We start from the raw sequence: 16,430 nt of genomic DNA, 5'->3' as shown, positions 1-16,430 counted from the left end.
TGTTTTTTTATATCCTAAAAAAAACGCATTATAATCGGGGACTAGACTATTTGACATTCAATGTTCTTTCTTCCACAAATTAGTCTTGAAAAATTGGGGTCGTCTTATATTTGGCACAATACAGGTACCAAATTTGTAATTGTAAATTGGAGGTTCAATTACGTACCGACTGTAGATAAGCTCTGTGGAAAGTGCAATGCTGGGTAATACAAGGGGCCTAAAAAAGGGTGGCCCAGGTTAAATCATTCCTGGTTACCAATTACCATCTCCAATTACTAACTCAAGGATACCATTAGAGTCTACCACAACTTACAGGTGTCTAAGGCTGTCATGATAACATTTCAATTGATGATTGTCATGCAAATAATTAAATTGTGTTTTTAATATTGAACAGTATATGGATGAAGTTACTGTATAATTTGCTCACCCTCCATGTAAAGCTAAAGCTAGCCAATTATAAACCTCCATTCACACTCTGAGTCTGTTTATTAGCTTGTATGAGGTTGTTTTGTGCATGGCCTAACAATAAAGACAACAATTACTAGTCAAAATAAATCAGTAAAATTGGCAGGTTGGCCGGTGGACCACGTTGTCACGCTCATGTCACTATGAGTCAGTTAGTCATAAGGAGTTGCCATTGCCGCTATGCCCAAAAATGGAGTGTTGTCTAACCCAGAGGTTAGAGACACTGGTGCGCGAGAAGGCAGCCGGGAATTCCAAGTTTATGGATTGTAGTTGTACAAATATGCGCAGGCATAACCTTGCTTTACCGTGACTTCTAGTCGAATGTCGAACACCAAACAAACCTACTCGGTCGGGTCCAGAAAGGCTAGAGCCCGACGATAACCTTGGGTGCTGAAGAGGGGGTAAAGGCGCCGTAGAGTTGACCTCTCGTCTGCTAGTGGTGCAGAAGCACTTCTAAATAAGCCAGTCGCACATTTGAACTAGATACCATATTCTCAATCCAACTATAAATATGCCATGTGTACAGTTGTAATGCACGTAACTCGAGAACCGTTTACCCCACCGACTTCAAATTCGACACACGCGTTCCACACCCACGCGGTGCAGTACCCGGTATCAAGTCGGTCGGACCCACGGTTGTCCAGGTCCACCACAAAAGGCTCTGGTCAGGCTCTGCCAGTGGGCCTAATGAGGCCAAGTCACCTCACCTGTGCAATTTCCAGCCTCTGCCTCAGCCAATTGATTGCCAACACCACACCTTACTGGTGATTACTTAACCAGTCCACTTTTCAGTTAGTTTGCCCTCTTCAGACACACTCACAGGCAGATACAGAAATCTCCATGTGGGACACAGACAGACAGTTAAAACAGGTGCAATGACAAGTTGACAACAGGTATTATTAGGTTCCCAAGTTACATCGTTCTCAAGTAGGCCGATGGGCACGTACTAATTGATCAACTCCAAATAAAAGCTAGCGCAAATTGGTTGAGCCCCATTACATCAGCTATTTTCAAAAATCTTGTAAGCAAACCCAAATAAGCTATTATACTTCAGAAACGAGCCAAAAGCAACCTGCGACTATGAATATTTATAGGGCGACTTTACAGGAAAACAAACCAAAGTTTCTTATAATAAGCAGACCTGGCAACACGGACGGGCTCTTGCAACCCAGCTACTGCTGCATCCTGGTGTGGAGAGTGAGGTTACTCCATGGTGAGATTGAGAAATAAATAATACAAGAGAATGACAGCTACAGAATGCAGCCTTGTAACTAACTTGTATGTTTTGTGTGTTCTAAATAAAGTGTTAGTGTTGATTATCGTGTATTAATCCAATTAGTAAACTAATACTATTACACTAAAAAGGATAAAGGTGAAGGGAAAATACCGGTAGACCTTTTTATAGTACAATAATGTTCCAAGTTTACACATATAAACAAATTACACAATAATCGACACAAACACTTCATTTTAGAACACACCCAAATCAAATCATATTACGGTGTGCATGTTCAATCAATTATTACGTCAAAGCAAACGGCATAAACAATATTAGTTTGCCTCTTCTATAAAAGTTACAAGTTTTAGTTCTCTTGCATCATACCATACCACTTGTATTATTTCCCACCACACCACGGAGTAAACCTTGCATCAGACTCCACTGTATCCAGCATAGCTATATCCACCTCGGAGTAGAGTCAAGACGGGCAGTGTCGGTAGGCCAATCACAGGCAGGCGGGGTGTTACCATGCCTATGCTTGGACGTAAACTACATGCTGAACTAACTGCCAACTTATGCCATGTCTGTTGTAGTCTGAAGTAGTCCATTTGGTGGAGTGACCTTTACATATATTGCGGGTATTCCGGATAATCTTTTTAACGTTGAGGGTGAAATACTCATATACATTATACTTAGTTGCGTGCACGGCGACATTGTGCCTGTACACGCTTCAGTTTCCATGAAGCTTAGATGCGAGTGCAACATTCATGCGCAACCAACTACAAGACCTACGCTGTACTGTAGAGTGCAATAATGACGTCGGCATTCTGTCATTTGGGTTTTCTGGTTTTGTATGGGTACGGTCCTCATATTTATTATAATAGCGGCTCCGTTCGGTTCCATTTGACAGCTCTGTGATTGTCAAGCTCGGCGCTAGAATTCTAATAATAGCAGCGGGTCCATTCGGTTCTGGGTAATTTTTTTGCGGGTCTATTTGGATACGGGTTGATCAAATTGGACCCGTTTTACCTCTACTTGAGTGTAAAATGAAACCAAATAGAGCGATCAGGGTCCATTTGGTTTCATTTTATGCTCGCAAGAGTGAGTTAACCCATTCAAAAACGGGAACCCCTTGGTGTTTTAAGCATTATTTTATACTTTAGCTATTGAAAAATAGCAGATTTACTAGCTCATATCTTGTAGATCTGCTATTTTTGAAAAATCGTGAAAATGTGGAGCAAATCTTTGAATATATATTGCGGAGCGAACATTTTTAACTCAAATCTTTGCTTCTGGAACATGTTTTCAGATGGGGGTCGGCGGCCAATTACATATATTTTTGAGGTCCTTGACATGAAATAGTTTGAGTACCACTGACAGGTTTTTCAGAAAACTGTCAGGATTTAGAAGACATTTGTAGAATCGTCCTCAGGTCTAAATGGGTTAAAGATCTAATAAGGGTCCATTTGGTTCGCAACTTTCCATCATAAAGCTGGGGGGACACCTGGAACCACAAAGACCACTGGTTGAAAAACCTGCTATATAATATATATATATATATATATATATATAAAAAAATGCCTAATCATTTCTGAGCTCAGCTGGGTTCCAGACATACAAACACAGGCGTGCGGACAAGTGTGCACAACAGAGGCATTCATTCACTCATATATCGCTGTGTGCAGAGCATGCACTCAAACATTGTGGTTTTACAGTTATTAATTAAGACTCGATAAGACTAGATATTTGGTTAATTGCCCAGCCCTAACTTATACAATGGCAATTTGCAACACTTTGAATATAAGCTATACTGCCAAACTTTTAGAGTAAACACAAAATACACAATGGTATTGGAAGCGTTATTAATGACTTAGCTACAGTTATTTTAAATAGCCTTTCATTTAAAACAGAAATGCAATGGTTTGTCATGTCCCTGGTGCACGCACACACACACACACACACACACACACACACACACACACACACACACACACACATATATTTGGCAGTATCAATATTAACTCAAAATACCCTCGCTAGCTCTAGGGGTCGATCCAAGTGGAAAGTTACCAAAAGTGCCGGTCGGGGTTTGGGTCGGATTCCAATCCCACCTGCCTAACAACTAACAGTAAAAACTGATACTGGTTGAAAACGTGAGAGAGAGTGTGTGTGCGTGTGCGTGTGCAGAAGCTGCTTTAGTTGCAGCGCCACAGATCCTATAATCACTGTCTCACTTCCACTTAATGACATCACACATGATCAACCCGGGCCGGTACTGTCTCAGTCACTAAACCTACTCAACATAGTACGTTCACTGATGAAGTGCCACGTCCTCCTCTCACTACTGCACCACCAATGCAACAAACTAAATCAATTGATAAGTATCCACTGATATCAACTGATAAGTACTACTTTCTGGGCCTTCAGGAATCAGAGCCAGATTGCGGTTTAAGCAAGCCATTTCTGTAAAATACTCCCAACATATGGTTCACCATTTCAAGACAACTGCGTTCTTATTAAAGTATTTCTGGTCAATCGTCTCTCTCCGTGCTCCCAGGCCAAACTTCGCGTCATATGAAGTATTAAAACTGTTAAATGTATGTATAGGCAGACACAGACACACCCCCACGGAACATATATGGGGCTGTGGACTGGCGTTGCATAACGGCAGCCTAGTTTTTGTGTTACAGTAAACACCGTGGCTGGCTATAGAGGGGGAGGGGGAGTCCAACCACAACTATTACACAGCCCCCGATCACTTACTTTCATTTACGTCCACACAAAAACAAAAAACCACAACAACGACGGCTTCGATCCAACAGTGATTGTGTGTGGATTTAAGCCCTCTTTAGGCCGTGGGGGTCGAGTCCCTTTAACTTTGGCCAGCTAAGTTAGCAGCCAACAGGTTGTGTGTGTGTGTCTCTCTCTCTGAGTTTGAGTGCGTGTGTGAGTGACACGTGTGTCCAAACTTCTGCCCCTGCTCTCTCGACATTGTTTCAAACTCCAAACTCAACACTGTGAACTCTGACAACAACCCTGTCTGCAAACACAGCAACAAGTGGCCTCGTCCACAACTCCTAAACCGCTTTGCCGAGCTAGTTAGCATAGCTAGTAGTATGCGTGTGTGTTTGTGTGTGTATGTGTGACAGAGTGAGAGAGAGAGCGAGTGAGAGAGTATGTGGTTCGTTCATAGCACACAAGCTTTGCAAGAAACTACCAAGCAGCGAGAGTACATTTGGGTCGAGTTCGAATAAAAGTGTTTGTTCCGCGTCTGAGCGGTCCGCTCTTTCGGCCGTGTCGTCGTGGGGGTTTCGAGCCCCGGGTTTTTTTTTTAGGAAGATGTTATTTTTTTGTTTTTTTACCTGCCGGGCCCTCTGTAAAGCATCGGCCAGGCCGTCTGACTTCAGCCCCGGCTGGCCCAGCGCGGCCTGTCCCTGCACCAGCTCCGCCATCATACTGACACACTGACTACTCACTCCACTGAACTCAACAGACTCACTGCTAGCTCCGCTGCTAAAGCTAATGCTGCTGCCTGGCTAGTGCTAGTGTGGCTAGCGCACATTAGCACACAACGCTGCTCAGCTGTTGGCTACGGCGACACGCCGTTTCCGCTTCCGCTTCCGCGTGCACACTCTCGTCGGCTCGCGTGACGCGGCAGGGCAGGGCGGCGGGCGGCGGCCCCCCCTGGAGTCTGGCGCCTCTTGCGGTCAGCTCCGGCAGCTCCGTGTGTGCGTATATATATACATACCGGTATTTGTGTGTGTGTGTGTGTGTGTGTGTGTGTGTGTGTGTGTGTGTGTGTGTGTGTGTGTGTGTGTGTGTGTGTGTGTGTGTGTGTGTGTGTGTGTGTGTGACTGTGTGTGTGTGTGCGTGTGTGTGTGTGTGCGCGCGCGCTATAATGTGTGTATTCACACACACACACACACGCACACGCACACGCACACACAGATTAATTGAAAATGGAGGACCACATAAGGAAACAAGTCTTGACAAATTCGTTATCAAGACCATAATCTAGACACACAGATAGGCTACCGTATACATTCGCCTCAGAGAAACTGATTTAGTGCTGTACAATATGTACACATACTGAGTATATAATATATATATATATATATATATATATATATCCCCTTTCACACTAGAACAGAATATAGCTCAAGGTGCTGTACATATAGCAGCTCATGTTCAAGGCTGTGTGTGTGTGTGTGTGTGTGTGTGTGTGTGTGTGTGTGTGTGTGTGTGTGTGTGTGTGTGTGTGTGTGTGTGTGTGTGAGTGTGTGTGTGTGTGTGTGTGTGTGTGTGTGTGTGTGTGTGTGTGTGTGTGTGTGTGTGTGTGTGTGTCACTCGATCCTGTAGGTTCACACTCTATAACATACGACGAATTAGACCGTTCCTCACCCAGGAATCAGCCCAGCTCCTAATCCAGACAACATAGTCTTGTCAAAACCCGACTATTGTAACTCCCTCCTTAATAGCCTACCAGCATGTGCACTTAAGCCTCTCCAGCTGATCCAAAATGCCGCAGCTCGCTTGGTCTTCAACCAGCCAAAATTCTCACATGTCTCCCCCCTGCTCCGCTCCCTCCACTGGCTCCCGGTCGCTGCCCGCACAGAATACAAAACTCTGATGCTGGCATTCAAAGCAACCAAAGGTATGGCTCCCCCATATCTTGCAAGTATGATTGAACCCTACAAACCCTCCCACACACTCAGATCAGCCAACGCAGGGAAGCTGGAAGTACCCTCACTAAAAACGCCGGGACAACGCTCCACACGTCCCAAACTCTTCTCCCTTCTGGCTCCAAAACTGTGGAATGCACTTCCCACTGCAGTCAGAACTGCAGCATCACTCCCAATCTTCCGCCGTAGTCTGAAAACCCACCTTTTCGGACTCCATCATGGCCCATAGCACTTACCCTACCCCCTTAGATAGCATTTCTGTAGACTTAGATAGCATTTGATACAGACTTATAGCATGTTATGTAGACAGCACTATAATTGCATTGTATGTAGTCATAGCACGTCATAGTACATATGTATAGCATAGTAGTATATATGTATAGTTTATATGTATAGTTTCATTATATAGATATTCCACTGATACTTTCTTAGCTTACGCATGTTTCATGATGAATGCTTTTTATGTGATGTATTCCCATGCTTTTTTGTTCTTGCTTAATGTAAGTCGCTCTGGATTAAGAGCGTCTGCTAAATGCCTAAATTGTAAATCGTGTGTGTGCGTGCGTGCGTGCGTGCGTGCGTGCGTGCGTGCGTGCGTGCGTGCGTGCGTGAGCGGGTGCTGGGCGTAGTAGAGAGGGGCGGGATCCAATAGACAAATCTATATAGTTCCCAACAATAGTGACACACCCCAGTAACCCCCCCTCCAGTCTCCCACTGGGAGGATTGGAGAGCCATGAATGTATTACTGTGCTGATCTGAAATGAGCAGCCATGGAGAGAGGGGGGGGGCTGGGGAGAATAAAGAATAAAGAGAAAGAATCTGGAATCTGTGGTCCATCTGCTGGTGCTGGTTCTGCACAGGGGGGGTCCCCAGACTCCCCATGTGATGTTGGAGGGGTCCTCAGATCACAGTAAAGTGACAATTGAAGGACCTTTAAGACATTTTTTATACCTAAGGAAAAAAAGAGAAATCCATTACTGCAACAAAAGTAATCAACAAACTATGTAAAACTGGTCAAACATTGGACAAATTGTCAAATAATAGCCGATCTTTGCAAGCTCACAATGCCTTGCGTGAGCTTTATCGGTTATATGTGGAACCGCGTCAAACTAAAAGCCTATTCATACTCTACAATTTTAGGTGATAAGGTGCAGACCGACGAAAACTATAACATGACGTCATCATGATGACACAGTGGTAAGGACTCACCCAAACACATGTCTCTGTCACTTATCACCTAAAAGTGGAGTATGAGAGTAGACCTTTAATGTAATGCCTCAACTCCTACAATTCCAAGTTCTTGTCAGGGTGGGGTGGTCCCCAGTTCAAATATGATTATTTTGGGGGGTCACGTGTAGGAGTGTAGGGGTGGTGGGTTGGTTGGGTGCATTAGGCAAGGTGTGGGCCGGGGTCGGACAGGGTGGTGGATGGTGTATACTATACTATAGGGTGGTATAAGGGTGGTGGATGGTGTATACTGTACTATAGGGTGGTATAAGGGTGGTGGATGGTGTATACTGTACTATAGGGTGGTATAAGGGTGGTGGATGGTGTATACTGTACTATAGGGTGGTATAAGGGTGGTGGATGGTGTATACTGTACTATAGGGTGGTATAAGGGTGGTGGATGGTGTATACTGTACTATAGGGTGGTGGATGGTGAAGGGTGGTACCTACAGTATACATACAGTATGGGCCCTATCTTGCACCACCCCTGTCTTACACCTTATCCCTAAACGTATTTGACTTTTTTTATTTTTTACTATTTTAAACATTTCAAAATAGTTCAACTATAGCCAATCTTCATCGACACGTTGTGAGATTGTAGATCAGCTATTTGAACTACTGTATGTTAAAATACAAAAAAAGGCAAATACGTTTAGGGATAAGGGGTAAAGGGTGGCGCAAGATAGCAGTATATGTAGAATAGAGACAAGACTTGGGGGGGAACATCAAAATAAGTTGCACTGCAGGGCCCGGGTGTCAAGGAGACGTCCCTGTTCACTGCCCCGCCACCAGGAGACGTTCTGGTTAATTAATGGGCGAAACGTCCATGAATGGTCAATGGTGCTCCCCAGTCCCCGGCTGATGACCCTGCAGCAAAACGTCCTTTTTGGTATATATGCGGCCAGGTTTAGGCCTGGCTCAGGGAAGAGGACGCCCCTGCCATGCACCATGCAGGGCACCGCTGGAGGTGCGACAGTCCAAGCAGGAAGACCATCCTTCTGTAAAATTGTACATCAAGCGATCTGTGCAATATTTTCCAGAAAGAGTGGCAGAGGTAGGCAGGCAGACAGACACACGCACACGCGCACGCGCACGCGCACGAACACGCACACGCACACACACACACACACACACACACACACACACACACACACACACACACACACACACACACACACACACGAGCAGAGAACAGAGAGCAGAGAGCACTCCTATCTATAAATATATACTGATATATCGTCTGTCTGTTATTGCACAACAACAACTCTGCAGAAACCATATAGATAGAGGAGAAAATGACAATTTGTGTTGAAATGGAGTCAGAGTGTTTTCACTGCAGGGGGTCAGACCACTTGGGAAACACTCACGCTTAGAATTATGTAGGATATATTATAGGCCAGGGCATAGCAGTGGGTGTGGTCTTCTGGTTCCACAGCAAAATCCAGGATCATGGAGAATCATGACCATAAATTCTGTGATTTGTTTTTAAATGTTTAATTATATGATATACTACATTTAATAAATACCCTTTGTTTAGTGGTTTTAATTTCCTTTTTCCCCACAGAAACAAATGTTTTATGGTGATGTCTTGATTCAATGTCTTGATTCACCTGGATGGCTTGATTCTAGGCTTAAAATAATTGATATAAATATTTTTTGTGAATCTCTATGGGAAGAATGAATGGCTGATTCTTCAGTGGAATATGCCCACTGCTATATGCGCTATATACCGTACAGGAATTGGTCCTGGCCCACCCGCTTCGAATTGGCCAAGATGCAGGAGGCATAGGGCGATATACTTGACAAGCTACAATATCCAGACGTGGGAATATTAAATTACATTTTGCGTTGGGCTGGTTGGTTTGACCAGTTTCAGTTTTTGTGTCTTTTCTTATGATGGTGCATGGTAGGGCTGGGCAATTATTCCCAAAAATGAATACCAAAGATTCTAATTTCACTAATAGAGTTTAATTGATTCATTGATAAGCAGATTGACATAGTGACATAGTGAAAATAGCCATTCTACAAGTTCATAATGCCTCGCGATGACATGTTGTGAGCTGTAGATCTGCTATTTTCATTCTGTTGTTTAAAATAATCATTCATTCATCACTTTGTAACTTGCTCCTGTTGGTGAAGGACAAACTCATTGGGGTTGCAGGGCTTGCGCTAAATGCTATATACGAAAACGGAGTTTATCACTTATAACGGTGGTTTTAAACCTTTTTCATATAAAAACCATTATTTATTCGGCATTTGAGCCACGGACTACCATTTGATGACATTTAGCCTCTCAGACCCAAAACCTAGAATATTTTGTTATATCATTGGCTAGGATGTTGTCCACAATTCCATGCTGTATTCATACATTATATTCTCTAATTGTGTAGACTTCTTATAAATTACCGTAAGTAATGCAGATGTTTAACAATTATTTGATTCTCGAGAGCATACGCTCTCATACGCCCTCTTGAGAGCATACGCTCTCGAGAGTTAAAGATCTATAAGGGTCAATTCCCGTTACCAACTCTCCATCATTTAGCTGGGGAGTCACCACCTGGAACCTCCTCAAGGACCAGCACTTGGTCCAACACCACTGACTTATGGGACACACTATAACTCTGAGGACTGAGAGGAACAGTGCTGAAATAAGTCAGTGACTTCAAATACCATGAGTTCATGGGTCAACTTGATACAGGTGCATAGGATTAAAGAAGGTCCGAGTGGTGGATCTGCATTAAACATTTTTTTTGCTGCATTAGTGAAGACAGCATGTGGGACTTCCCCCTTTCAGTTTAAAGGTATATTCAGTGATTTCACTTAATTCAAATATCACTTATTGTTTTGTTTTGTTGTGATAATCCTCCCTACTATAGTGTGCTGGCCATATAAGGAGTTCCTCCCTGTCCCCACTCCCCAGTTAACCCCTGGGTGTCAAAAAACCTTAGGTTTTGTTTTTGACTCTCTATCCTGATTGGACGAAAGGCTGGGTCCCACAGCCAAAAACGAAACCTAAGGTTTTTTGAGTAAAATCACTGAATATACCTTTAACAGTGGTCAGTGGAACAGTTTTCTTTCCCCCTCTCTTTATCCTCGTCATCACTACTAGTACTGATGTCATCAGAGTGTCTATTTTTGTCCGTGTTATGTTCTCTCTTTTACCTTTTTATGACTTTGGATGGGTATGGTATAAGTGTGTCTTTTTTCTTGTATGCTGTATATGGAAAATAGGGTGTACTGTAAAAGACAAAAAAACAAACAAATCCTGAATCATGGGTGCTATACCATGCTGTTGTACTAAACAACGACCAGAACGAGAACGTGCAACCAGAACTAGAACGTTACAAGCGTCTGCAAGGGGGCTACAAAGAATGAGTGATATGACAGCAGCCAGGAGAATGAGGCTGGCCGCTCACTGCCACAGACAGAGTTCCCAGCAGTGGCGTGCACAGATAGTGTCTATCTGTGCAAGCCACTGTCCCAGCCATCAAGCTTTAACTTTCTTTAACTTTCTTTAACAAAATAAATAATTAATGAAGATTTTATTAACTTACCATAGTAGGCTGTATGGAGACAGACTTTGGCCAGAGAACAAAAGTTGTGTGAGACAAATAATATGATTGGTTGGCAGCAACCAGCAAGACAATCATGTCTTTTCCTAAATGGATGCTGTCGTGGAATTCTGGATCAATCAATAATCGACGAGGCAAATAGGAGTCGAGACAATATTCTATATAATAGTATAATATATATATATATATATATATATATATATAATGTTTATGCTTTATGTACATGATGGGTAGAATAATTACAATATAACACTCTGGTCAGTGTAGTACGGTAGTTCTGCACAGGGCAGAGAAAGTTATTCTGTGGATGCTTCAAGGACAAACGGAACCACAACAAGATAGAACGGGTGAAGGTGTAACATAAACAATGGCTATTAGGCCTTAGTGGAGATCTGGAGACTTCTGGGGCTGTATTTTGCGTGTCTTAAGTACCAGGTCTTATTGTAGCGTGGTCAATGCTCTTTGGCCACTCAGAATAGCCAAATGGCATTGATCACGCCTCCAGGTCTTTAGTTTACTCAAGTTAGGGAATAAGACCTGCACGCAAAATACAGCCCTAGGCTCTTATACAAGCTATCAAATACCACAATGTATTATATTATATAAGTATCATGAGTTGATGCTAAAATATAAAGGCTAGATATAAAGCAACCATATCATTCTTCCACATGCCCTACATTTCATCATACAAGCGTGTAGCACAAAAGTAGTGAAATCTACAACGTTGTGTGCTTGCAGATCGGATAATGTCAATATTCTTAAAACGTTTTTAAAATAATAGTTTTTTCCCCACTACATTTCAGAAGCAAATATTGTACTTGTACTTACTACTCCACTACAATTATTTGAAAACTGTAGTTAAGCTACTATATCTTTGTAGATTTTGATTATTATTACAAAACAAACATTAACCACTTCAGCCCTATATACATTTTGGCCATTTGAAAATACCTGACCTACAAACTCTCAATGCGTCACATTGTGACACATTGTGAGCTTGTAGATTTGCTATTTAAAAATGTTATGTATACATTTGAAAACTTGAAATGGGACATTCTGCATAATGAGTACTTTTGCACTTTTACTCACTTTGTACATTTTGATTACCGGACTTTTACTTAGTATTGATACTTTTACTTAAAGTAAAACATTTGAGTACCTTTTCCAGTGGACACATATATCCACACACGTGACCTGGAGAGAGTATAGGGGAGAGAATGTGTGGGGGGTGGGAGGAAGGATAGGTGGTTATGAGAGAGAAGGGGTTCGAGTGACAGAGTGAGAGAGAGAGCGAGTGGCGATAGAGGAGGAGGAGAGATGTTTGCGCTTAATGAGATTCAGTCAAATCATTTTCTATGTGAACAATTATCTGACAATGTCTTTCACTGTGTGTGTGTGACTGTGTGAGTGTGTGTGTGTGTGTGTGTGTGTGTGTGTGTGTGTGTGTGTGTGTGTGTGTGTGTGTGTGCGCGCACATGTGCGTGTGTGCGTGCGCACGTGCGTGTTTAAAGAGCACTGCCAAGTGGAAAATGAGGCTCTTCAAGTGTCTGTTGGACGTCAACAGGAAACACTAACACTTAAGTGGCATTAGGACCCTCTGGAGTGTGTGTGTGTGTGTGTGTGTGTGTGTGTGTGTGTGTGTGCATGAGAAACATATGGGACCTTGTCACCTCTGTGTCTTTCTTTTCACTTATTCTTGTTTTTTTAGCACACAAAACACACACACACACACACACACACACACACACACACACACACACACACACACACACACACACACACACACACACACACACACACACACACACACACACACACACACACACACACACACACACACACACACACACACACACACACACATTACAATTTGGACAGTTATGTGTTAAACCATATTTACTAGTGGTTAGAATTAATGTAACAGTATTTCTGTCCGTCAGATCCCTAATGTCATAATAAATGCGACCTGACATTCCATATGTCGATCCTTCCCCATCCATCCTTCCTCTTCGATGTCTGTCTTTTGACTGCTACCTGTCCATTCAAACTCTAGACGGGCCTGCCCCAAAACTAGAGGCAGCAGGCCCGGAAATTAAGGCCCTCATCAAACCCTGTACACTCAAGAGAATGTCCCCGCTACCACCCTTAGATCTCCATATAGGGAGCTGACCTGTTCTGACATTCCATATGTTGATCTGACCTCATCAAACCCTGTACACTCAATATATGCTCCTTATATGGCCAGTGCAGAATTCATTCCATGTTGATCTGAAAAATCATATAGTCAACATAAAATCAACTGTTCATAATTTGATTGTTTTGGAAAATGCATGAAATTCTTTGGAAAAATGTTTGTACCTGAAACATTTAGATTGTCTGTAAATCCATGTAAAAATACAGAATGAGTTTTCTATGAGGCAGAACTATTATTATGAATATATTGCTAGAGTTTTTCCTGTCTTTCCTCTTTGCTGTGTCACTGTTAATGTGGAGTGAATTAGTTATAATTGTTATTGCATCATATTTACATTCATACAGGGGAGTCAATTAGAGGAACATTGCCAAGCCATGAAATTTAATTACGGTAGATGTGTGCGTGCGTGTGTGTGTGTGTGTGTGTGTGTGTGTGTGTGTGTGTGTGTGTGTGCACGCACACGCGCGCGCGCGCGCGCGTGTGCGTGCCTATCAGTCTTTATAGTCATCGTGCCCCATATGTGTAACCTGACTAACAAATTGCAGTCACATCATGTCTCCTCTCCTCTCCTCCTCTCTGAAAGGTTTCTAACTAGCAGGTAGTAAATGACAGCTGGTCGCTACAACAATGTATTGTGTGTGTGTGTGTGTGTGTGTGTGTGTGTGTGTGTGTGTGTGTGTGTGTGTGTGTGTGTGTGAAGGTCAGAGTTCATAGTGTGTGTGTGACTGTGTGTGTGTGTGTGTGTGTGTGTGTGTGTGTATGTGTGTGTGTGTGTGTGTGTGTGTGTGTGTGTGTGTGTGCGTGCAACGTTTGTGTCCATCTGTTATAAGGGCTCCCACAGCTGTGACCCCTCAAGTGGTGTCAGTGTATGAGTGTGTCAGCACGCGTGCGTGTGTGTGTGTGTGTGTGTGATTGTGTGTGCACGTGCGCAGATGCCTGTGCGTGTGTGTTTGTGTGTGTCAGGGGATATTAGCGGTATAATTGTCACCTTAGCTGTTTGCCAATTAGCGTTAACAGTTAACAGTACATAATATATTATGGACTATAAATTATTCTGCATTGCATTATTCATTACGTTTAGGGTTGTCCCGATCAGATCACGTGATCAGAAATCGGGGCCGATCACGTCATTTTTAACTGGTTCAGACCGTATGAGTATGACGTGTGGACACGTCATAACTAATCCAGGGGGTTTACAGAGTAAAAGAGGCCATATCTTCCCGGCACCCCGAGCTTCTATTTTGAAAGAAATCCCTGCACTGATTGTGTTAAATGATCAGCATCGGGTCAGGAGAATATAAATATATAAATAACGGGACATCCCTAGTATCAATAATATTATATAAATATTCATGATATTAGACTGGATATTGTCTGTGATTTGAGATATTGTACTATTGTGATATGGCATAAGAGTTCTATAAAAATACAATTATCAGATCGGGAAAAATTGGTATCGGCAGATACTCAAAATCAAATCATGCGGAATCGGACCGGGAGCAAAAACAATGTGATCGGGACATCCAGAATTACGTTACATTATAAATAATACGTTATGGAATAGATTACACTTTTTTAATGGCTTTAGTGAAGGTGAGAAATATTAGGGATCCAGTCTGATATTAGAGGATAGATTATAAAATATTTGCGATTCGGCACAAAGAAATACTGCATGTGGTTCTAATGTTATTAGCGTATCCCTCAGCCAAACGTATAGCAGGTATAATGATGCTCATCTTCCTTTAGAATTACTCCTGGTTTTAGGCCTGAGCAATCCAAATACTGTTTATATCAGTTGCTCTTCCGGTGTTCATTTTGTCGACTAAAAATTTCATTTTAAAGAAAAAACATCAAAATGTGCTCAAAACGATATGCTCTTCTGAACCTTTTCTGGGCCCACTTGAACATCTCGAAAGCGTTCGTGGCCCACCCATCATCTGACCTCTTAACCCGGCTACCCAGTTAAGTGGTTACTGCGTCACACGGGGGTGAGACAGGACCTAATTGTCATTAAACCCGTGGATTTCTTTGTCAGGACTTGAATATTCAGCTGTTGGACATTCAGTTTGGCTCACACATGATCATGCACAGTATACATCTGCTACATCTTATCTCAGGTACCATGTAAATCTGTCAATATTTTGTATAATGTTTGATCTCCTTTCCCCCCCTTCTTCTTCCCTTTCTTTCTTCCATGGAGGATAACGATATGCTGGGAACGATGCACATGAGAAACAAATTTCACCCACTTTTTTACTTCTGTAAACATGTGATGTGACAATTAAAGCTGATTCGGATTCTGAAGATTTGGTTTTAAGTACATTGGTGACAGTTTGTCTAAATTAAAATACAATTGGTAATATACACAGATTTCTCTGTGTCTCGTCTGTGAGTTAACTTTAATGTTCACCATTATTGCGACTGTAGGTTGCAGACCTGTCTGTCTGTCCGTCTGTCCGTCCATCAGGTCACGCCACGGCCGTCAGCCCGTCACACCTCGTGCCACGTCACGCCACCATATATGGTCAACGCTCCATATACTGTATGGCCGTCTCCATATATGAAGATCACGACCCTGACCTCATCAAACCCTGCATTTAGCCATACATGGAGAAGACTGGATCATCACCTAGATCTGCATATATGGAGCCACACACACACACACACACACACACACACACACACACACACACACACACACACACACACACACACACACACACACACACACACACACTTAAATTCAAAGGGCTTTATTGGCTTTACATTGCCAAAGCAGAAAGCACAATACAGCAATACAATCAAAACAAAAATGATGTACATTTGAAAGTCAGAATCTTCAATATATCAATTTCTATGTATGCAGGTATAGTGCAGGAATATACACAATGATTAGTCTTTAGGGTGGTTGTGTTCCGTTTGATATCCTTCTCCTATCACAGCAACCACGAATCTTGCTGCTGTGTTTGCACATTGTTGTACTTCGCCCAGCAGATATGGGAGTTTTTTGTCATTGTCTCCACCAGGCCGAAGGCCTAGGGGGAGAGTATGTTTTGCACTCCGTCCGTGTG

General features: G+C 42.7%; 1 protein-coding gene across 6 annotated transcripts in view; it reads right to left on the bottom strand.

Annotated features, from left to right (window-relative positions):
- LOC310872363 (far upstream element-binding protein 3-like) overlaps positions 1-5,215 on the bottom strand; it is a 37,851-nt gene extending 32,636 nt beyond the window's left edge. For all 6 annotated transcript variants that reach the window (XM_083784158.1, XM_083784161.1, XM_083784160.1 and 3 more), the window contains exon 1: positions 5,047-5,215. In XM_083784158.1, coding sequence (XP_083640284.1) covers positions 5,047-5,139 — 93 coding nt within the window. In that variant the 5' untranslated portion in view covers positions 5,140-5,215. The remainder of the gene's footprint in view (positions 1-5,046) is intronic.
- Between the last annotated feature and the right edge of the window lie 11,215 nt (positions 5,216-16,430).

The sequence above is a fragment of the Protomyctophum parallelum genome (genome assembly GCF_964188405.1).
Source record: "Protomyctophum parallelum genome assembly, chromosome: 15".
In the NCBI taxonomy this organism is placed as follows: Eukaryota; Metazoa; Chordata; class Actinopteri; order Myctophiformes; family Myctophidae; genus Protomyctophum; species Protomyctophum parallelum.
This window is presented reverse-complemented; position numbering and strand designations above follow the sequence as displayed.